Source organism: Bubalus kerabau, chromosome 13 (assembly GCF_029407905.1).
Source record: "Bubalus kerabau isolate K-KA32 ecotype Philippines breed swamp buffalo chromosome 13, PCC_UOA_SB_1v2, whole genome shotgun sequence".
NCBI lineage: Eukaryota > Metazoa > Chordata > Mammalia > Artiodactyla > Bovidae > Bubalus > Bubalus kerabau.
In genome coordinates this window covers 18,299,547-18,323,124 of record NC_073636.1, presented here as the reverse complement: position 1 = coordinate 18,323,124, position 23,578 = coordinate 18,299,547, and the positions used below count along the sequence as shown (strand labels likewise).

Genomic DNA, 23,578 nt, shown 5'->3' with positions numbered 1-23,578 from the left:
TGGATTCTAAACCACTGGACCACCAGGGAAGTCCCTGGAATCCCTGAAACTTAACTTTTACTAACTTCAAGTTCAACTGGTCTCTGTAAGGAGGAAAAGCAGGAAGGAAAGCTTTCATGGAAGCCAAGTGAAAAAAGTATTTCCAAAACAAGGTGATCGGTGAATGGTGTTAAATGCTGCTTAAGAGCCTGAGAATTAACTATTGGACTTAGAAATATGATGGTTGTTGGTGATCTTGACACAGTTTGATGACATGGTAGGAACAAAAGTTCATGGTAAAGAAGATGCCTGCAATGCGGGAGACCGGGGTTTGATCCCTGGGAAGATCCCCTGCAGAAGGGAGTGGCTACCCACTCCTGTATTCTTGCCTGGAGAAGTCCATGGACAGAGAAGCCTGACAGGCCCCAGTCCATGGTGTTGCAAAGAGTTGGACACGACTGAGCAACTAACACACTTCATTTCGTCAATTTGAGATGCTAGAACAAAAGTACCGTAGACTGGGCAGCTTAAGCAACAGACATTTATGTCTCATCAGTTCTGGAAGCTGAAAAGTCAGAGACCAAGGCGTGAGCAGATCCGGTGTCTGGTGAAGGTCTTCTTCCTGGTTTGCAATGGCCGTCTTCTTGCTGCGTCTTCACATGGCAGAGAGAGAGAGAGAGAGAAGCAAGCTCTCTTGTGTCTCTTTATTTATCTGGCTGCACCAGGTCTTAGCTGTGGCGTGTAAGATCTAGTTCCCTGACCAGGGATTGAACCCAGGCCCCCTGCATTGGGAGCAAAGTGTCTTAGCCACTGGACTACCGGGGAAGTCTCTCAAATCTCTTCTTATACAAGCAGTAATCTCAACACGAAGGCTCCATTCTCATGACCTAATTTCCTCCCAGAGGCTCCATCTTCAGATACTGTCACATTGGATATTAGGGTTGCAACAAATGAATTTGGGGGCAGGGACAGGGGGTAGGTGGGACACAAACATTCAGCCATAGCGGGGTAAATTCAAGAGAAAACAGGGACAAGTAGGAAACAGTGAATACATATGACTATCTGTAGGCGTTGTGTGTATGAAAATTAGTTCCCATTATTCTTATTTACAAATGAGTGAATAATACATTTTTCTATTTTTATCTCTTCAAGAAGCCCTAAATTATGTTGTCACTTTGGTTTGATGCCACAGTAGATTCTAAATACGAAAGCAGTTCCCCATACTTTATGTAAATGCTCAAAATAGAATAAAAAGGGAACTTAAGAAAATCTAAAGATCTCTTTTCAGCCCAAGTATATACAAGTGACACTAATCTACTTCTTGTCTTTTAAAGATATAGAAAAGTCAATAGGACAGATGCAAGTGAGAATTTGCATTCATATAAGCTGCCCTTCCCCCATGTCACGTGGTTAACTTTTGATGCTGTTGAATATTTTTGGGTCTCTTTCTGCCGTCTCACTTTTCACCTCCCTGGAGCTTGACTTAGCACAGTACATTATTACTCTGCCCACTCCACCCTGCATTCACTCAAAACTAAAACAATTTGGAAAGAAGTCCGTTAAAAAATCATACTTTTGGTCCTTCCCTGGTGGTCCAGTGACTAAGACACCACACTTCCAACGCAGGGGGCCTGCGTTCAATGCCTGGTCAGGAGCTGGATCCCACGTGCCACAACTAAGAGTTTGCATGCCACCAGTGAGACCCAGTGCAGCCAAATAAATACATACAAATATTTTTAAAAATATATCTTTTAAAAAATACAGTAATCCATTTCATGTTATGTACATGTGTGTGTCTACACTGTCAACAAATTCTAAGACTTTTTCAAATACCCCTTTGGTGTATTTTTAATTATTAAATAAAATATGTCATTTCATGATCACTCTTCCATTTACAAATGTTTTTTCCATCAAACTTCTGCCATCACAATACTGCCTACCAAAGACTCCTGTTGTCTTGGCTGTTCCTTTTGCATGGTCATACATACACACACTTAACGACACCCCCATGAATTTCCTTTGTGATTGATTGTTGTATCGGTCTGTATTGTTCATATGACTGTAGTGATTATCCTGTTAACTTCATAACTATTTGTTAGCCTAGTTCTCAAAATTTTCACTGACTTCCAACCCACGAATGGATAAAGAAGATGTGGTACATATATACAATGGAATATTACTCAGACATAAAAAGGCATGGGATTGGATCATTTGTAGTGATGTGGATGAACCTAGAGTCTGTCATAGAGAGTAAAGTAAGTCAGAAAGAACAACAAATATTGAATGTTAAGGCAGATACGGAATCTAGAAAAATGGTACAGGTGAACCTCTTTGCAGGGCAAGAATGGAAATGCAGATATAGAGAACTGAAATGTGGACACAGGGAAGGGGAAGGGAAAAGTGGGACGAACTGTGAGAGTTGCATTGATACACACACACACACACACACACACACACACACACACACACACAGCGGTGTGTGAAATAGCTAGCCAGTGGTATGCCGCTGTATACCACAGAGAGCTCAGTTCGGTGCTCTGTGATGACCTAGAGGGGTGGGAAGTGGGGGTTGGCAGGGAGACTCCAGAGGAAGGGGTATATGTACACATATAGCTGATTCATGATGTTGTACAGCAGAAACACAACATTTTAAAGCAATTATACTCCAATAAAAACATTTTTTTCACTGATCTCAAGTATACTGTGCAAAGCCAGTTAAATTGACCCAAGACATTTCTTATAGTTCTTTGTTGAGTATTATTTGATCCTGTGTGTAATTTTAGAGATGTTTTTGCTTCCTGTTTTATGCCACACAGAAGTTTTACCTCCCTCCTCCCCCACACATTGCGAGAACCTTTAACCACGGGCTGTGTTGTTCCATGAACCACTTCCTCTTGAGGAGGGCTTTCATTGCATTTTGAAAAAAAACTACACAGCAGGAATTGGGTAAAATGCAATATTGTCTGTTATTTTCCAGTTGTACCATACACTGGCTACTTCATGATCTCCACCAGCATTTGAGGACCCGGATTCTGCACTACATATTCCATACCAAGTGTGATTCCTATCACCAACAGATTTTTAAAAAATTATCTCCTCTTTTGTATCTGTAGTTGTCATATGTGGGCTGGGGCTTCCCTGGTGGCTCAGTGATAAATAATCCATGGACCAAATGGTTCGATCCCTGGGTTAGGAAGATCCCCTGGAGAAGAAATGGCAACCTGCTCCGGTATTCTTGCCTGGGAAATCCCATGGACAGAGGAGCCAGGCAGGCTACAGTCCATGGAGTCACAAAAGAGTCAGACAGACTGAATGGCTAAACAGCAACAATGTGTGGGCTGACTTTTTTTCCCTGGAAAAAATAAACACAGCCAGTGGGGTTTTTTTTTAATTTAAAAATAATAAAAATATCAAAGCAAATTGATACTGAAAGAACCTCAGATTTTCCAACTTTCTTTGTCATGAATTCTGTTAATAATTATAGTTTAATTCTGGCAATCTAGCTATAGACTCAGACACCACTTCACTTGCACAATAGTGCATGATACACGGTAGTACACGGTACATGATAGTGCTACAACCAGGGTGAATCTTGAGGACAAATATTTCTGTCCACTTACATGAGATGTCTAGAGTAGCCAGATGCATAAACAGAGAAAGTAGGGTGATGGATCCTAGGATTCGGGGCTGGGGGTGGGAGGGATGGGGAGTTACTATTTAATGGGTATGAAATTTCAGTTGAGGAAGATGAAAAGGTTCTGGAAATGAATGGTGGTCATGGTTGCACACCAATATGAATGTCACAGAAATCCTACGAATTACATGTTAATCTCTTTATTTTACAGATGAGGAAACTAACCCAGGGAGGTTTAAAAACCTTATCCAGGTTGTTGTTGTTGGCATCTGGATTTACTGATAGGGTTGCCAAGTGCAATGGACAGCAAGTCTCTCCACGAGGTATGCTGACATCCATGAAAGTTGGATTCCAAATGATCAGTAGGGTTATATGAAGGATGAGTGGACAGAGGAGGATGCTACTTGAAGGGAATAGTGTGTACCAAAACAGAGAGAATGTTTAAAATCCTGTTCAGACAGTGTCAAGAGTTGAACCCTGAAGAGTAGGTTGGGGCAAATTACAAAGGACTTAAAGATGTGGCAAGACTTGAACTCTCCCTGCTTCATCGTGATCAGCCACAGAACAGGAGATTGAAACATTCAGATTCCCATTTCAAATTTGAAATGATAGTGATAGGACTTGATGAGGAATTCTGGAGGCTTGATGAGCTGATGAGAGTCTCAACAGTGAGGATGAAGGAAAGGAAAGCTCTCTGTAGGAACCACCGACGGGATTTTTTTTTTTTGACTGATGGGGGTGGAAAAATGGGAAGAGTCTGGGGACTGTGCCAGGGTTTCTAAATTAGACTAATAGATGGATAATGACCAATAGTCAAGCTAGGGCATATAGGAGGAGAACGCACCAGATGGGGAAGAATGATGGAAAAGCTTATGGAATATTGAATGGGCTGCTTTAGGTGAGTCACTTGGGTCCAAAATCATGGCTGGAATTGTTCATCCAAGTGGCAATGAAACCCGTGTCCAAATTGAGTTAAATAGACAAGGTTAACTTTGCCATAAATATAAATAGATGTCCTATTAAGCAATATATAGATATATATTTACATAATATACATTATATAAGTTGTATATAAGTATATTTATATTATATAACATATACAACAAAAGTATATATTAGAATACTGTCGGGATACACTTTTTCCTGCACTCTGGGGATCTGACTGACATCTAACACTAAGGCATCCACCATAATGATATGGTATATGTATACATTGTAAAACAGTCATCACAAGTTGCATTAACACCTCCTAGAGTCACCATGTTTTCTCTTACAGGCAGATTTTTTTAAATATGCATATTTAAAGCTTTTATAGGAAATATATATATGTGGAGAAGAAAAACTATCTGTAGATAAAAACAGGCTCAGAAGTTTGAGCCTTAGGGAAAGAGCATTAGGGAAAATCCCACTGTCATTCAGGGACTCTAAGGCAGAATTTCAGCTTGAATGTACAGCCTCAACCACCCCATCCCACTCCTATCCAACTCTCTGCGCCCTCCAAAAAAAAAAAAAAAAAAAAAAAAAAACCAGCAAAATCTATCTGATAAAGAATGATTCCAAATGTTTTTAATCAACAATGTGTTGTTCCTCCCAAGACACAAAAGGAGTTCAGAGATGACATACTCACACAAAAGGAGTTCAGAGATGACATACTCACAAAAAGATGTTAGTTCCACCCAGTCGCTATGTGCACGTTGCTTGTTTCACAATCCATTGCTTCACTGAGGCTCCTCCACCCCTTCTCTTTTGGCTGTTAACCCATACAACACTTTGAGTTCTCAGGGCTGGGTGTTTCCTTTCTCTCTTTCTGTATGTTTACTCTTGATTTTGACCTTCAGGAAATAATGCACATATAAATAGACACAGCCCTATTTTCTTGTCCGTGTGTGTGTGTGTGTGTGTGTGTGTGTGTGTGTGTGTGTATGGACACTGTATATATCCATGGAACTCTGATTCTGTTCATTCCAAAAGCAAGGTTTTCTTGTAGGGAAGATAAATATGTAATCTGGTTTGAATTTACACATTAATACACGTTTATGTTATTAATAGCTCTTAACTAAATGTTTCAGGATTTTCATCAAGGATAACAATGCTGCTGCTGCTGCTAAGTCGCTTCAGTCATGTCCGACTCTATGCGACCCCATAGACGGCAGCCCACCGGGCTCCGCCGTCCCTGGGATTCTCCAGGCAAGAGTACTGGAGTGGGTTGCCATTTCCTTCTCCAAGTAGGGACATTAGTCAATTTCAGCAACCTACTTTGCTTAAAACAAGATTTACAGAATAATTTTGATGTTAACTCCTTTAAATAATTCAGTATCAACAGACTCTAGGGAAAAGGAATGAGAGGGCAGGGGGAGGATTTTTCTACTTTGATGAACATCGGGGGAGTCAGCAGAGGTCACAAGAATGTGCTGCTGTTTCGAGTCATTTCCACATTAGGTGTATGATTCACTCTGGCATGTCCTCAACCTGTTTTGGCTTTTTAAATTTTTAATTTAATTTTTATTGTGTATTGGAGTATAGTTGATTTACAATGTTGTGTTAGTTTCAGGTGTACAACAAAGTGATTCAGTTATACATATATTCATTCTTTTTCAGATTCTTTTCCCACATAGGCTATTACAGAATATTGAGTTGAGTTTCTGTGCTCTACAGTAGGTTCTTGTTGGTTATCTATTTTATAGATAGTGGTGTGTGTATGCCTCAACCCATTCTGTATCAGTAGTGTATACAGTCTGAGAATCTAACGTGTTTGGGCTCAATGGATAGTCTGACCCATTGATGCCACGTCGTAGCCACTGGGCCACCAGGGAAGTCCACAGGGTGGATGTCTGGAAGATATGCACTGATGGGCTCCAGATGGTTTTTACAGCACTCATTCGTCCTGATTTCTCAGTGTCAGTGCCGTTCTAGCTGTTTACTGTTAATGTCAACCCGGCTTACAGCTCAGTTCCTAGAACAAGGTTAAGTGCTAGATAATGTCTTCATCATTGTCATCATTACATCTCTGTACTTTCAAGAACTGATTTTTTTAATCATTTAGGTCAGTTTTAAATAAGTAGAGTCAGTATGACAGAAGTCTTTTAGCTACATATAAAGAGACAGAGGGTTTAGTTAAATCCTGATTAACTAAAGCTATTAAATATGAAAAGGAATTATTGCTTAAGTATTAGTTTAAGGTTATAGTAAAGGGAGAACTATAAGTTTTCATGATAATTTAGTCAAGGAAAGATAAATCCACCTTGACTTTGCCTATTTTAGCCAAATATTTTTTTATTGACGTATAGTTGCTGTTGGTATTATGTAAGTTACAGGTATATAGTATAGTGATTCACAATTTTTAAAGGTTATACCTCATCTATAGCTATTATAAAACAGTGGCTATATTCTTGTGTCGTGCAATACATCCTTGCAGTTTACTTCATACCAGATTGTTTGCACCTCTTACCCTGCACCCCTATGTTGCCCCTCACCTCCTCTCTCTCCCCACTGGTAACCACTAATTTGTTCTCAACACCTGTGAATCTGCTTCTTTTTTTGTTTTATCCACTAATTTATTGTCTTTTTTTAGATTCTACATATAAGTGATATCATACAGTATTTGTCTTTCTCTGCCTGACTTATTTCACTTAGCATAATGCCCACCAAGTCCATCTGTGTTGCTGCAAATGGCAAGATTTCACTCCTTGTTATGGCTGAGTAATATTCCACTGTGTATGTTTACCACATCTTCTTTATCCATTCATCTATTGATAGACACTTAGGTTGCTTCTGTATCTTGGCAATTCGAATAATTTATTTTAAATACAAATACACACAAGTGTGTGTGCAGAGATAATATTATTATGGTTATGTGAGAAAAAAAACCTTTAATGTTACATATATGATATTTACATAAAAAAGACCAGTCATGAGTTGGTCATTGTTAAAGCTGGACAATGGGTACATGAAGATAATTACATTATTTTTTCAACTTTTGTATGTATTTAAGTTTCATATAAAATGATGGAAACAAACACACGCATACACACACATACATATTGTTTGGTTTAAGTAATCCATGCTGATCTCATCCATTCACCAGACTTCTTAGCTTGAACTGTAATGAGCACTAATTTTCTAGTGTTTTAGAGCATTTGCGACCCTTAGAAATTATCTGCAACAAAGTCCTCATCTTACAGACGAAGCAGTTGAGTCTTTATTGCCAAACAACACATTACTAATTAAGCCTTGTGACCGTGTCTCCTAATGTCCTAATCCAGCCTCACCAACAATGTCAGGACCAGAGCAATTAGTTATACCTTCCAGGGCATCCCTCCTCACACTTTACGGAAGCACTTTTTCTCCCGTGGCCACTTCCTTCGCTTGGTTTAGGTAGAGAAAGGTTATAATGTAAAATACGTTTTATTTCCATCTCTTATCACTTGATCATGTGGCCGTTTTAGTTCTAACTGTGTGCCACCCTAATATTTCCAAATAAATGTGCTGAAAACTGCTGTTTCAGATAAAAACTTGTAAAGCAAGGAATTTTTTGGTAAATTTGCTTACTCACACCTGACATCATTTTTGTGTTTGTTTTCAAGTGGAAATGAAGTTCTTTGTGGCTCTGGTGCCGTCGCCCATGACCTGAGGCATTCTCTTTTTCCAATCAGGGTGTCCTACATGGTTGTGAATTCCTGAATGTCACCCACTTGTCCAGTTGGCCCCAAGGAGACTAGTTCTGTCTGGGAAAACAGTCCCATTGATACTCTGAGACAGTCCCTAGAGTTCAGCTCAATCTTGGACCAAGCAAATTGCAGAGAGGTCAGGCATGGATGTGCAGGCTGGAGTGAACCTTCCTCTCCACAAGCTTTTCTTCTTGACTTACTTGCCCATTGATGGGCCTTTTGGAGGAAAAAAAGAGATGGGACAATTATCCCCAAGGACCAGGCTTTTATTAGACCATTTATATCTGGATTTCTTCCTTTTTCAGATGGGTGAGTCAAACGAAGATATAGACCAAATGTTCAGCAATTTGCTGGGAGAGATGGATCTCCTGACTCAGGTAAATTCTCCTTCTTAACTTTCAAATTAGGGAAAAAAAAAAACAAAAAAAAAACAGTGTTACTGAATTTGATTCTAATATGACAAGAGAGCTATCTTTCTAACGACTGGAAATTGACAATGTTATATAGTCCTGCTCTAACTGAAGTTGGGGAAAAAAATAAAGGTTTTTTCCTGATTATACCCTTCTGAGTTCAGTTAACTGAACACATGGATCACACACACATTCTGTTATGGCAGTTCTCATGCTCATGGTGTCCCAATACTTAGGAATGCCAGGGGAGGAATTTTCCCCAAGCAAACCCTCTGCAACCACCACCCTCACTGAACAATTTCCCTGGCAGTTACCTTTATGTAAAGGCTAATCAGCTCATGACTTTCTGCATAAAGCACTAAAATAAGAATCATCCAATATTCCTAAATAAGAAAGACAGGGAATCCCGAAGTTTTCTACAAAATAAATGAAGACTAATCTATTTTTTATGTTTATTTTAGAAAAATAAATCAATACTAGTTAGCATCTACTTTATATTCTATATGAAATTCAAGGAAGTTCAGACTCTATGAAGGAAGAGACAAAAGATGAGACAACAGGCTTAGAGAAAAGGGGTGCTGACTAAAATCCAGAGGGATGGTAGCCACATTTCTGTAGGTATGAGGACTGTTTTCCACCTGTGAAGGGGGAGGGTTTGATAAACGTCTGCTTGTCTCTGTCCACTCACTTCTGCTCCATAGAGGAATGACTATCCTGTTTGGTCAGTTTGGGATTTTCATAGTTGAGTATTGTTGGTATAACCTCCAGAGTAAGATGGGGACCCCTCAGAGTGTCTTGGATCTGCCTTTACTGAGCTTTCTGAGTTTTGATCTTTGCTGTGCTCAAGTGAGCCCAGTCACAGGGTTTGCTTGGCTAAAACTGACTAAAGGAGTTTCTTCCTAAAACTATTCCTTGCTCTTCTTTCCCTCTCTATTTTACTCAAAGCCTGTTACATCATACATTCATAGATACACATTTTGATAGAGAACTATTTCTAATTTCTTTAAGTAGCCTGTTATATTCCTGAGAAAAAATGAGTTGGCTCCTCTAATTGCAATGTTACACTTCCTAATTATAGTGTTTAAAAAGCAGCTAGTTAATGAGTATTTGTGTGTGTGTGTGTGCACTTCCTTTCTCTATTTTTTGTGCTCTGGTATCTGCCCCATAGTTTCTCTATCAACCTTCCCTTTTCTTGGCAATTTTTGCAAGCTTATTCTGGTTTTTAGAATGAATTCTGGGGTTGCAGTCACTCTTCCCTACATTTTATCCTTGATTCTAACTTTCTTTGGTTCATTTTTTTAAGCTTCTTGATTAACGGTCTGTTTTTTTCTACTTATAACTGATAGTATCTCATTAATTTATTCTCAAAAGTATAATGATTGCTTCTTTCAGAAATTTAAAACATGAACAAGGATTTACTACACCAAATTAACATAAAAAATACACTTACTGTCATTAAAACATTCATGAGGAGGAACAGGTGAAATCACTTCTCAAACTACGGATGTAAAAATATTTTTAAATATTAGCTTTTAAATCATACAAGAAGTCACTTTTTCACTTAAAAAATAATGTTACTTACAAAATTAGTAACTTACTGTGTCTTCGTTTCTTTTTAACAAGTTTTGTTAAATAAGAGCAACAGCATTAACATTTTACTGTATAATAAAAGATTGCATCCTGAACAGTTCTTTTCTTCTAGTGACTAAATATCCCTTTCTTTGATGTAACTTCAGCCTTAATGAATTGTGTACAGTGTATGTCCCACAAGTGCACCATTACCAGAAGTTTTTTCTGTTGTTTATAAAAGCAAACAACTTCATTCTCATCAGTCTCAGTTGATCTGTTTTGTTTCAAAGTGTACTTTCTAGAATAATTTTTAACTTACCATTTTCTGTAGGGAAAAAAATCACCTAAAATATGCAAATAATACAGTTTTTAGAGAACATGTTTAGAGAGAACATGGGTAAACAGTAGATGATTCTTCACTTAATGAACAATTTGCCCTGCAAAAATGTGAGTATCCTGAATAACTTTGGGGCTGGGGCTCTGTTTCCACAGAGTTTAGGAGTCGACATTCTCCCTCCTCCAGATCCTAAACCGCCCAGAGCTGAATTTAACTACAGTGTGGGGTTTAAGGATTTAAATGGTAAGCATCATCATTTCTTTTCTTGAGTAATTTGAAATCATAGCAATGACTAAAATCTGTCAGAGTGTAATTCGCAGCACTAGAAAACTAGGAATACACCTCCTTAGTTCTACATATATTCTTTCTGAGATTTTAAAAATTGATTTCACTTAATTTTATGAAGAAGTTGTGTGCAAAAGAACACTGGCTTAGGAGGAAATAAGCCCTTGTTACATAGTTGGGAGATCCAGCCTTCAGTCCAGGTGCTGTACATGGAGCCATTGTTGTTCAGTGACTAGGTCATGTCCAACTCAGCGACCCCATGGGCTGCAGCATGCCAGGCTCCTCAGTTTCCACTGTCACCTGGAGTTGGCTCAAATTCATGTCCATCGGGTTGGTGTCCATGAGATCTAACCATCTCATCCTCTGCCGCCCCCCTTTCCTTTTGCCTTCAATCTTTTCCAGCATTAGAGTCTTTTCCAGTGAGTCAGCTCTTTGCATCAGGTGGCCAAGGTATCAGAGCTTCAGCAACAGTCCTTCCAGTGAATATTCAGGGTTGAACCATTAGCATTAATGTGATAATATGCTGCATGGTGTTCATGCTGATGATGTTGGGCAATAAATCATTTCCCCATGCTTTCTGATGCTTTGTTCCTGAGAAGGCTGTATTTCCCCCATTCCCATTTCCTCAATCTCGTTCACGTTGCACTCAGCAGCTACATTTCTCTTCCTCATCGTCACTCCCACCCTGCTCACCCTGTGTTCATCACACTCCCCATCCGGTGACTGCCTGATCAGCCAAGTGCGGCCCAGCTCGATTCACGGCCATGGCTCCCTGGGTGCACGTGGTCTCATTAGTTTTCAGTATCCCATGTCTGATCACCACAGTAATCTCACACGTGGAAGAAATTCCAGCGAAACCATCCTCCCTCCCCCTCACTCTGAAAATCCGGGTCTGCCGTTTCCTTTCAGAATTAACTCCCAGGACTTCCCTGTGGTGGAGTGGTTGAGACTGCTCCATGTTCCCAAGGCAGTAGGCCCAGGTTTGATCCCTGGTCAGGGAACTAAGATCCCACAAACCTTGTGGTGCAGTCAAAAAAACAAAACAGTACTTAACTACTAGTATTAATGTATAGAAGGTCTTGAAAACAACAAGAGAAAATTCTTAAAAAAAAGAGAGAGTTAACTTCCAACTCACGGTCTTATGAAGTCTTTACCAATTAATCCCAATTTTTCAAAAACATTTTTTTCACTCCTTAATGCCCTTTGTGCTTTGTTTCCTGCTGTTTATCATTAGTTGCTCTTTTGAGATGTGAGAGTTCCTATTGGATGGATTCCATAATTGGATGGTGTGCCCACAGAAACTCTATCCTCACCCCAAATCTCAAAGCATATTAAATAAATCCCAGTTGGTGGAGACCGACTCTCTTCCAAGTATATTCATTAGTGTTGCTCTGTTTGCTGCTGTCCAAAGACCTGGGAGAACTTTCCATCCGTTTCCAGCCTCCCCCATCCCCTATTTTGTAAAACTCTTAAGATCTTGCACCAGAATGCACAAGAATTTCCTCCATAGGCATCCAGTCAGCACTTAGATTTGACTTTATAGGTGGCCTGTGAGGATGCTCAATGTAGGGAAGGCATTTGCCTTCCTTTCTTTTTTTTTTGGAAGGAAAGGATATTTTTAGCTTTATTGAGGTTTAATTGATGAATAAAACTGTATGATACCTAAAGTGTACAACGTGCAGATTTGGTGTGCATATACGTTGTGGAAAGATTTGCCCCATCAAGATAGTTAACCTATCCATCTCCTCACATATTTACTTCTTATTTTAGTGAGAATGTTTAAGTTCTACTGTTTCAGCAGATTTCAGTTATACCACACAGTGTTAGCAACTAGAGTCATTGTGGTATACTTAGATCCTCAGACCTTATTTGCCTTATAAAAGTTCATATTCTTTCACCAACCTCCTCCTATTTCCCCAACCCCAGTCCCTGGCAACCTGTACTCAAACTTACTCTTTTTTTAAAAATTAATTTATTTTTTAATTGAAGGGTAATTGCTTTATAGAAAAAGTGACTCTTTAAAATGACTTTCATTTAGTTTTTCCAGGTAACATCATTATCTTGCTCATGAATGTGATTTTCCCTATCAGAGTCCTTAAATGCACTGGAAGACCAAGATTTAGATGCTCTCATGGCAGATCTGGTAGCAGACATAAGTGAAGCTGAGCAGAGGACAATCCAGGCCCAGAAAGAGTCCCCTCAGAAGCAGCCTCCTTTAGCATCCCTGTGTGTGCCAAGTTTCAGTGATACAGCCTCTCTTGGTTACGGAGCAAATGTTGCTGCACCGAGTCAGTATGATGATGACTTACCACCTCCACCAGCTGATCCAGTGTTAGACCTTCCGCTGCCACCACCCCCTCCAGGACCCATCTCTCAGGTAAGTCCATGGGGTCAGGACTCTTGACCTCTGCCATCCATGATCTCTTTCTTCAGAGTGACGGTTCCATTCATAAATGTGTATGCCCAGAGCTCTAAGATTCAAAAAACAAGGATCCCAGATTTGTTCACTGCAAAGTCAGACATAAAATGGCCATGAAAGGACACGTTGGTGAGTATAAGGAACTTATTACGACCATATTCAGGAATTATTACAGTTTGGCTAAAGTCTACATTTGTATGTGGCTTTTCTTGATAATACTCAACCTTTGGGGGTCATATATGATTAACTTGGTATGAGCTGTGGAAATGATTTACACATTGCTGTGTCCCTGGTCCTTGCCCAGTACATAAAGAATAGAAGGCATTCCTTACATATTTCTAAATTGAACTAAATGGAATTTTGCTGAATTTGACAGCCTTGTTCATTGGCAAAGATATCACTCGTAAGGTCAAAGTTGGAAGGGGTGTTATGGGCAAGCAGGTGGTAAGTGTTTGATATTAATAGATTTCTGGGAAGTTCATATTGTCATTATTTGGGATGTCAGTTTATGTCCCTCATCAATGCAAAAAGGGTGCTTTAAGGATTTTGCTTAGGGTAAGCCACTTTTAAAATATTTCAGAGAAATAACCTAGCTCTATTTCCTGTGGCTCTCACATTTATTGTACTGTATGCTGATCAGTACTTATACATACAACATTAGTAACCCTGAAAATCCCTACAATATCTTGTGGATGAATAAATATGAAATATAAACAAATATCAAATACTACTCATTGCTGTATTGTGTGATTCTTGTATAAAAATTATTTGAAAATTGGTGATCCATTTAGATCAGAGGCTTTTTTCCCCTCCAGTTTATTGAGATATAATTGATGTATAATATTAGAAAAGTTTCAAAGGGCCTGGTTGAGTCCAAAAAACTTTTCAGAGAGAATTTTGTACATTTATATTATTTACAGCAAAATGCAGTAACATAGGGCTTCCCCAGTGGCTCGGCAGTAAAGAATCTGCCTGCAAGTCAGGAGCCACAGGAGACATGGGTTCCATCCCTGGGTTAGGAAGATCCCCTGGAGGACGGCATGGCAACCCACTCCATTATTCTTGCCTGGAGAATCCCATGGACAATGGAGCCTGGTGGGCTACGTCCATAGCGTCGCAAAGAGTTGGACATGACTGAAGAGACTTAGCATGCACATATGCAGTAACATAAGACTTCCCTGGTGGTTCAGTGGTAAAGAATCCAGCTGCCAATGCAGGAGATGCAGATTCGATCCCTGGGCTGGGAATATTCCTTGAAGGACATGGCAACCCACTCCAGTATTCTTGCCTGGGAAATCCCACAAACAGAGGAGCCTGGGGGGCTACAGTCCTTGGGATCACAAAGAGTCAGACACGACTTAGCAGCTGAGCACAAGCACATCTATACAAGTTTAAGTTACACAACATGATGAGTCTTAACCACTGGACAGCCAGGCAAGTACCAATACAGCCTTTTATCAACAGAAAGAGACTAAGACACTGGCGGTGTTGGGAATACTTACTCGCTTGTATGATTAATGGACTGTGTTGACGTCTTAACGTTTTACAGGAAGAAGAAGAAGCTCAAGCCAAGGCTGATAAAATAAAACTGGCATTGGAAAAACTGAAGGAGGCCAAGGTCAAGAAGGTAAACTACGAATCACTTTTGCATGGGGCAGTCATATTAACAACTTCTTCGTACGCTTAAGGGTAAAAAAGTTTTACATTCAAGTGGTACTTTCCAATGAATTGTATTTTTTTTAACTTAAAGACAAAGATAAATTATTCTTTCCATGACATCAATTGCTCATTTGTGATTGATAAATAGGGAAGTTTCCAGGTTTCGACCCCCAGGGCTCCCTCCCCTGAGGATGCCCTCTGGATTCTGCTCACTCTTGGGTAATAGCAGGTGGCATCCTCTTCTGGGCCCATCTCAATTTGGTTAGAGTTCAGCTTCCACTGGCATCACCTCATTCCCACAGTTGCTTTTGTGCATGTCATATACCCCCTGGGGCAGCTCCTAGACTGCCCTGGGTGTCTGAGTTCTCCCCTGAAGTTCCAAATGTGCTTCTGGTTGGTGCTGTGTGTTCAAAGTTGCGTAGGTTTTGAGTGACCTGCCCCAACCCTGTGGTCCCAATAAGCGTGTAATTTATTGTGCATTTTCTGTAGGTTTTTCCAGAGACGCATTTATTGTATTGTATCAGAAACACACATATTTAACCTCAGTAAAAGCATCTGCCTAATAATAAAGTGTTAATAATAGTTAATTTGGTAAATTAAGAGAAAGATTAAGTCTCATCTTGACCCCTGAGGCATATGCTATGACTGAGACTCATTAAGAGCTTTTTAATTACAGTTGGGTGAATTATTCTTTTCATAGAGGGTGTTCGATTTTATGTTCCTGCAGCCTCTCTCATGGTTCTTTGAATGAAGGAGTTCAACACATGCTGATTGACATTTAATAAATATTCCTTCATTACCCTGGAATCCAGACAGTCAAGGTTCATCTGTGAGAATGTTTCCAGATCAGCCTGGTTCCTTTCATTTCAAGCATGCATGCACCTTCTTACTATTTCCCTTCCTGTTCTCTATGTGTAATTACATTCTGTGGTCGGTTACTGAGCTGATGCCTCTGTGAATCCCTGGTTAAATCCAGCTCTCCTTCTGCTCAGCCCGGGCTCTCAGTGCTGCCAGAGCTTGCCACTCCAGTCTCTGTCTCACGAACCTAGAGAACTGCTTCCACCTTGTCCTGTCCCTGAAAACCTCCAATACCTCCCTCCTCTTCCTCGTGATGTTGCCACCCATTGCGGAGAAGTAGAAGTGATCCAAAGAAAGGTTCTACCAGCTCCTAACACATTGGCCTCCTGCCCGCCTGCACCTCCGGCTGCTGGTCCATAGTCTTGTCCCTGTGGATGGCCTGTCGTGTTTCTAAAACCAGTCTCCTTTGTGTGCTTAACTGGAGATGAAGAGGACAGGGACGAGCGAGCAGTATTTCCTGCTGGAGACCAGAAGCTAGAGAAAGTTGCCATAATTCAGTTGAGGTGAATTGTAGCGGCAGCGAAAAGCAACACCTGCCTCTAGTCAACAAAGTGTATGTGAAACAGAAGACGCTCTGATCGGGGGGAGAGAAAAGAAAATTAAGAAGCCAAGGTGTTTATTTTTTTCTCACTTGAGGTACTCGAGACTTATTTCTAAAAATAAAAGGCTGTGTGGCACAGATAATTTAAAAAAAATAACTGAGTCATACTCATCCGTTAATAAAGTAAATGAGGTATAGTGAAGTCGCTCAGTCATGTCCGACTCTTTGCGACCCTGTGGACTGTAGCCTACCAGGCTCCTCCATCCATGGGATTCTCCAGGCAAGAATACTGGAGTGGGGTGCCATTTCCTTCTCCAGGGGATCTTCCCAACCCAGGGATCGAACCCAGGTCTCCTGTGTTGCAGGTAGACGCTTTAACCTCTGAGCCACCAAGGAAGAGACTAAATGAGGTATACTAACATAATCTACAGCATGTTTCATAAAGGCTGGAAATCAAGTTGACGTGAAGTACTCTGTCCTCAAATATTCTGCTGGGTGTTGTCATCTTTTTGGATCAGGAATGATGTACGTAGTTTGTGGTGCAAAGTTTTTAGAACTGGAAAGAGTATCAGACTCACTCATTGACTGTATTTGTTTCTTTGTGGTAAAGAGTCTGCCTACCAATGCAGGAGAAGCAAGAGGTGTCGGTTTGATCCCTGGGTGGGAAAGATCCCCTGGAGGAGAGAATGGCAGCCCACTCCAGTATTCTTGCCTGGAAAATCCCATGGTCTTTACTACAATGGGTCAGAAAGGGGAAGTCTTTTCATTCTGGAATCATTTTGCCCTATATGATATGGTATTGATGTGAAATGGGGTCGCAAGAAGTCGGACATGACTGAGCAACTGAACTAAACTGATGGATATGAGAAGTAGTCAGCTTGCTACATCACGTGACCGTGCTTTAGGGTGTCATGTGCTGATACAGAACTACCTTTCAGCTTGGAAATGGGAAGAAAGCTGTGAAGAAGAGTCAACATGGTTTCTTTTCGCTAAACGTCACCTGCCTTCTCTTGGTTTTTTCCCTAAGTTTCATGATTGTGGACATTTGTAACTACATGTGGGTTAAATTTAGTTTGCAGTTTCTGCCAAAAGAAAAACCAAAACCAAGCCCTTTGCATCATTGCATCATTGTCAAACTATGTATGCAGTTTGGTTTTTTTCTCTCTTTAAAAACAAAAGATAACACCAAGCTATGTTTTGTTTTTTCAAGAATTCCTAAGCAAGAAAAAATGTGGTCAAAAGTCATTGATTTTCCCATCAGGAACATTGTCTTCTAAATCCTAACATTGATAGGGTTTCTTAGGACCCGTAGCTACTTTATAGCAATAATCCTCAGCAGAGAGCAATGGGTATGCCTTCTATGGAAAATAAGCAACGGTCATTCCGATATCTGAGGAATTTCTGTTTTTCCAGGCACCCCTCCAAGCGTGATTTCTCAGGTCAGATGAATGTTTTGTGTGGGTTTTTTTGGCCATGTGGTATGGCATATGGGATCTTACTTCCCCGACCAGGGATTGAACCCTGTGTCCTGCAGTGGAAGGGTGGAATCTTAAGCATTGAACTGCCAGGAAAATCCCCAGATGAATGTCTTTGACACTGTGGTATTTATTTGAGCCTGTTGTGTTAAATACATCAAAAGATGAACAGACAACAGAAACAGTGTCCAACTAGAAGTTCCTGGGCTACAGGTTTCAAAGGGAAAAAAGTATTCTTTGGCCAAGCCTGGAATAAAAGCCTGATTCAAATGGCCTCGGGAGGAGGAAACGCACTTTACTGCCCCAGTGTTTGCATTTGAGTCTCCGGAGTGCAAGTGGGGGAAGGGGCGATACTAGGTGCGCTTCTTCATGTGGTCTTTGCTGCTCGTCACCCAGATTCTTATCACCACCCACACCCTTGGTTGCTCCCAGTAACTCTGCACAGCAGTCGCCGGCACCGTGCCCCGTCACCATTCACTGCACAGTGTCTTCAGGATCCGACTGCGTGGGAGAGGGTCCAGCGAGGCAGTTTACCTGCTGCTCAGAATATGGCCCAAACTTTAGGGGAGGAAGAAATGTTGCCAGTTGTATGACTTCTCTTTCCATTCCGTCGAAGTACTTTTTATGTATTTATTTTAAAAATGTATTTTATTTATTTGGCTGTACCGGATGTTGGTTGCCGCACACAGGATCTTCAGTCTTTGCTGAGGCATGCGGGCATCTTTAGCTGTGGCATGCGAACTCCTGTTGCGGCACATGGGATCTGCTTCCCCAACCAGGGATCAAACCTGTGCCCCTGCATTGGGAGTCCCAGCCACTGGCCCAGCAGCAAAGTCCCAATACTTTTTAAATAATGATATGCTTCCTATGTGAGTAACCAGGACCAACCTTAGACAAACAATAAGCAGAACTTGTCTCTATCCCACACTTCTCTTTTCAAGCTAGAATAGAAATTTAAGCAAGAGTGTCTGGGGGTTCTGGGTGACGATGTTGCTTCAGGAATGCTCTGCTGGCGGTGTGTGGAGTAGCTTCAAGCACTGCAGGCTGGAGGTTGAATGGGGATGGTCTGGAAAGGGAAAGACAATCCCATGTGGCACAGATAGACTCTGGATCAGAGAGGGCCAGTGATTTTGGTGGGCTTCCCTGGTGGCTCAGACAGTAAAGAATCTGCCTGCAATGCAGGAGACCCAGGTTCAGTCCTTGGGTCAGGAAGATTCCCTGGAGAAGGGCATGACAACCCACCCTAGTATTCTTGCCTGGAGAATTCCATGGACAGAGGAGCCTGGTGGGCTACAGTCCATGGGGTCACAGAGTCAAGATCTCCCTTATCAGAATGCAGAGTCTCTGAAGACTGGGCAAGGACTTTGCTTATTGTGTATTATTTCTGTTTCTGTGAATTGCTTTCTCCAGCACCTGTCTGTATTCCTGCACCTTAAACAAATGCTTGGCACATGAATGAGTCTGTGGGATACCTTCTTACCTAAATATGCAGAAGCAATAGAAGTGGAAACCTGAACCTTTCTCAGTGGCCTTCTCCAGTTGCTGGAATTTACTGGCTGTCCTGTGGCTTTATCCTCAGCTTGTTGTCAAGATACTTATGAATGATAACAGCTCGAAGTCACTGATGGTGGATGAGCGGCAGTTAGCCCGAGATGTTCTCGACAACCTTTTTGAGAAAACCCACTGTGACTGTAACGTGGATTGGTGTCTTTATGAAATATATCCAGAGCTGCAAATCGGTAAGTCCCAGTCCTAACGGCAGGCTGTATTCCAGAAACCTGTGGTTTGCTTTATTATATTATGGGTTTTGATCTAATTATGAAGAAGAGTTTTGTTCAAGGCTGTGAAGACCACCCCACCCATCACTTTCCTTATTTCGGATTCAGTGCTCGTCTCTTGCTTGATGTGTGGTGAAGAGACTCACATGGAAGCAGGTGGCCAGACCCGGGGGAGGGTGTGCATTATTGCAGCTACTTCTCTAGCAGATCCAAAAGGAGAGTGAGTGACAAGATGATGCTTCTTACTGTTTAGCCAGCTGAGCCGATGGGCCTGGGTACTGATCAGCCAATGTCTCTTTAAAGTTTGCTTCTTTAAACTCTAAGGCAGTCATCCCCCACCTTTTTGATGCCAGGGGCCAGTTTCATGCAAGTCATTTTTCCCATAGACCTGGTCAGGGGTAGTATTGGGATATTTCAAGCATGTTACATTTACTGAGTTCACTGAACAGGAGCAATTAGGTCTCTGGCAGCAGTACGAGCAATGGGGAGCAGCTGTAAATGCAGATGAAGCCACTTCATGCACTCACCCACCGCTCACCTGCTGCTCAGGTGGGTTCCTAATAGGCCATGGACCAGTACCGGCCTGTGGCCCAGGAGCTGGTGACCCCTGCTTTTGGGTAACTCTGCCCCGGGCCTCATGTCCCTGTCCACTTTTCTTCCTCCACGGCTCACTCACGTAGTATCTGATACTTTGTCTAGTGGAAGAGGCTCAGCCCCAAAGAGCAAAGGACAGTTGATAGAAGTTGATGAACTAAAAAAGCAGTTAAAGAAAGATTCTGTTACTTCTCATTCTTAATCCACTCACAGAACAGTTGTCTCCCGGGAGAGCTGGGATATGGAAGAGCTGGGATATAGAATTGTTGGGATACAGGGTTGCCTGTTTTAGAAGCTTTGGGGATATGTCTTATTGGAGGAAATGATCTACAAGGAAATAATCCTCCAAGTTTTCTTCAGTTCTCAGAGTCAGATAGAGAAAAGAGGGGAAGGAAGGTTTAGGGTTGGTTTCGATATTCATATAATACATTGTGTTTTATATGTATTTTATATGTGTTTAGGGAGCAATGTTTTGTGGGGCCCCCAACCTCTAGGATCTAATTCCTGATGATCTGAGGTGGAGCTAATGTAGTAATAATAATAGAAATAAAGTGCACAATAAATGTAATGCCCTTGAATCATCCTGAAACCATCCTCCATCCCCGGTGGGTGGGGAAATTGTCTTCCATGAAACTGGTCCCTGATGCCAGAAAGGTTGAGGACCTTTGTATAAGTGCTTATTAGTTATCTCACCAGAGAAGGCAATGGCACCCCACTCCAGTACTCTTGCCTGGAAAAGCCCATGGGCGGAGGAGCCTGGTAGACTGCAGTCCATGGGGTTGTGAAGAGTTGGACATGACTTCACTTTCACTTTTCACTTTCATGTATTGGAGAAGGAAATGGCAACCCACTCCAGTGTTCTTGCCTGGAGAATCCCAGGGACGGGGGAGCCTGATAGGCTGCCGTCTATGGGGTCGCACAGAGTCGGACACGACTGAAGCGACTTAGCAGCAGCAGCAGCAATCTCACAATTTCATTCAAAGTTATTTACCCAATTACTGCCTAATTGTCCTCCTTCCAGACAGGGTGGAGGGCTATTTAAAATAGTAAAAAACCCAAATACAAAAAAGGAGCAATGGCTGACCACTACCACTATATTATAGGCTTATCTGCCATGTTTTTTTTACGGGAAATAAGTTGAAGACCTGAGACTGAAGAATAGACATAACAGAGATGTTACAGTATGACATCATGTAAGAATTGCTGCTGCTGCTAAGTCACTTCAGTCGTGTCCGACTCTGTGCGACCCCATAGACGGCAGCCCACCAGGCTCCCCCGTTCCTGGGATTCTCCAGGCAAGAACACTGGAGTGGGTTGCCATTTCCTTCTCCAATGCATGAAAGTGAAAAGTGAAAGTGAAGTCGCTCAGTTGTGTCTGACTCTGTGCGACCCCGTGGACTGCAGCCTACCAGGCTCCTCCGCCCATGGGCTTTTCCAGGCAAGAGTACTGGAGTGGGGTGCCATTGCCTTCTCCAATGTAAGAATTAGGAATTTCTAAAACCAATGAGAAATATGAAGTATTGTGTTAGCTTAGTACCAACTTATTTCTTTGTTGGAAACCCTGCTGTCTTGGGTCTGAAAAAATGCTTTCTCTTGTTACATCAGAAAGGTTTTTTGAAGACCATGAAAATGTTGTTGAAATCTTATCAGACTGGACAAGAGACACAGAAAATAAACTGTTATTTTTGGAGAAAGAGGAAAAGTATGCTGTATTTAAAAACCCCCAGGTAAGATAATTTGTATATTGTTAAACCATATAAAATATCCATTCTGTAATGTCAGCTGTGTCCTCACAAGATACCTCAGAAAATTTCACATTATTCATTATCTCACAAAATTCACAAATGTATTCCTTTCAAAGAAATACAAACTCAACGCTTAGGGGTCAGGACAAGGGCCCCTTGTGCCACGTGGGCCTGCCTCTCTGGGGTGAAGTAGGTTGGGGCAGTACAACCTTACTGTCCTAATTAGAGCAACTTTGTTGATGAAGCAGCTGAGTCTCTCTCAGTTTCTCAGGCCAGTTGGCGTTGGGAAAGTGCCTCTTCCCAGTTAACTGTGGTCCCAGGGTGGTCTGCTCCTCCTAAAAAAGTGCCAGGTGTTCAAATGAACATGTGAACCTCAGCTGTAACCCAAAGAGTTTTCTTTTCCCAGCTGTGCCTACATGTAGCCCCCACTGTGCAAAGACCAGTGGGGCCCAAAACCAAAATAAGAAGTGTGAGGCCTGGGGTCTGTGTCTGGAGAGGGTGACCCACCTTGGTATTAACATTAGCCGACCTTCTTGCCAGGAGCCCCGAAGAATGTGTTTTTCAGAGAACGTGTTGTGAAAACAAATTAAGGCCACCTGCTTGCTGTATTGCTGTTCATTTCTTTTTATAAACATCTTTTATGTTTCTGACTTCAAAATTAATATCAACTTATTGGAAAAAAACTGAAAAGTAGAAGAAAGGAAATTTAAGTATTCCCACAGTTCAGCGATCATCACTATTGATACTTCAGGCAATTTTTGTTCCATTGTTCTGTTTCTTAACTGAAATTTGGTAGTGGTGGTGGTTTACTTAGTTGCATGAGTAAGAAGCAGAGACGGAACCACAATGGCATGCTTCCCCTTGGGTGCAGAAGGGCACCAACCGCCATGGGGGAAAATGACCTCATGGTCTCTCCCCTCCTTTCCAGCCTTCCTCTCCTGCCAAGGTTCATCCCTGACCATCTGGGACCAGGCCCAGCTAGAAGGAAAGTCATACAGGCATCACATTTACAACTTCCAGAAGGGGCTTTTATTTGATTTTTTTATTGATTGATTTTACTTATTTGGCTACGCTGGGCCTTAGTTGCAGCACTAAGGATCTTAGTTGCAGCAAGATCTTTAGTTGTGGCATGCAGGCTTTCAGTTGCGGCATATGCACTATCCCTGACCAGGGATCAAACGCGGGCCTCCTGCTTTGGAAGGGTGGAATCTTAACTTCTCGAGCACCAGGGAAGTCCCTGGGAGGGGCTTCTCCTTTAAAACAAAGTCTTCTCTCGACTTCAGTGCCCAGAGGCCCTGCCCAGCCAGCATGGGCGTGTGTATCAGTCAGGGTTGTGAACACAACCTGAGGGTCCCAGTGGCTTCTAGCAGCAGGTATCTCCTCTCTCCAGGGCCTGCAGGTCAGCAGGTCCTCTGTCCCTGGCTCCACAATGTGAGTCAGATCAAGAGAGTTCCACATGCCTCTTACTGTCCTTAGACCAGCAGCCACCTGTGAAACACTCTCCTCCTGGTGAAGGGCAAGCATGCTGGAGAAACCGTGGAAAAACACCCTGCCACCTCTCAGGCCCTCTGCTCCCATGGACCCACATCCTGTTCTCCCACCCACATTCTGCTGGCCCACGCAAGTCA

General features: G+C 41.8%; 1 protein-coding gene across 3 annotated transcripts in view; it reads left to right on the top strand.

Annotated features, from left to right (window-relative positions):
• The window catches only part of APBB1IP (amyloid beta precursor protein binding family B member 1 interacting protein), a 75,444-nt gene that overhangs the window by 28,645 nt on the left and 23,221 nt on the right, over positions 1–23,578 (top strand). For all 3 annotated transcript variants that reach the window (XM_055543629.1, XM_055543628.1, XM_055543627.1), the window contains 6 exons: positions 8,586–8,657; positions 10,752–10,839; positions 12,972–13,258; positions 14,850–14,927; positions 19,413–19,572; positions 21,811–21,932. In XM_055543629.1, the coding sequence (XP_055399604.1) occupies positions 8,586–8,657; positions 10,752–10,839; positions 12,972–13,258; positions 14,850–14,927; positions 19,413–19,572; positions 21,811–21,932 (807 nt within the window). The remainder of the gene's footprint in view (positions 1–8,585; positions 8,658–10,751; positions 10,840–12,971; positions 13,259–14,849; positions 14,928–19,412; positions 19,573–21,810; positions 21,933–23,578) is intronic.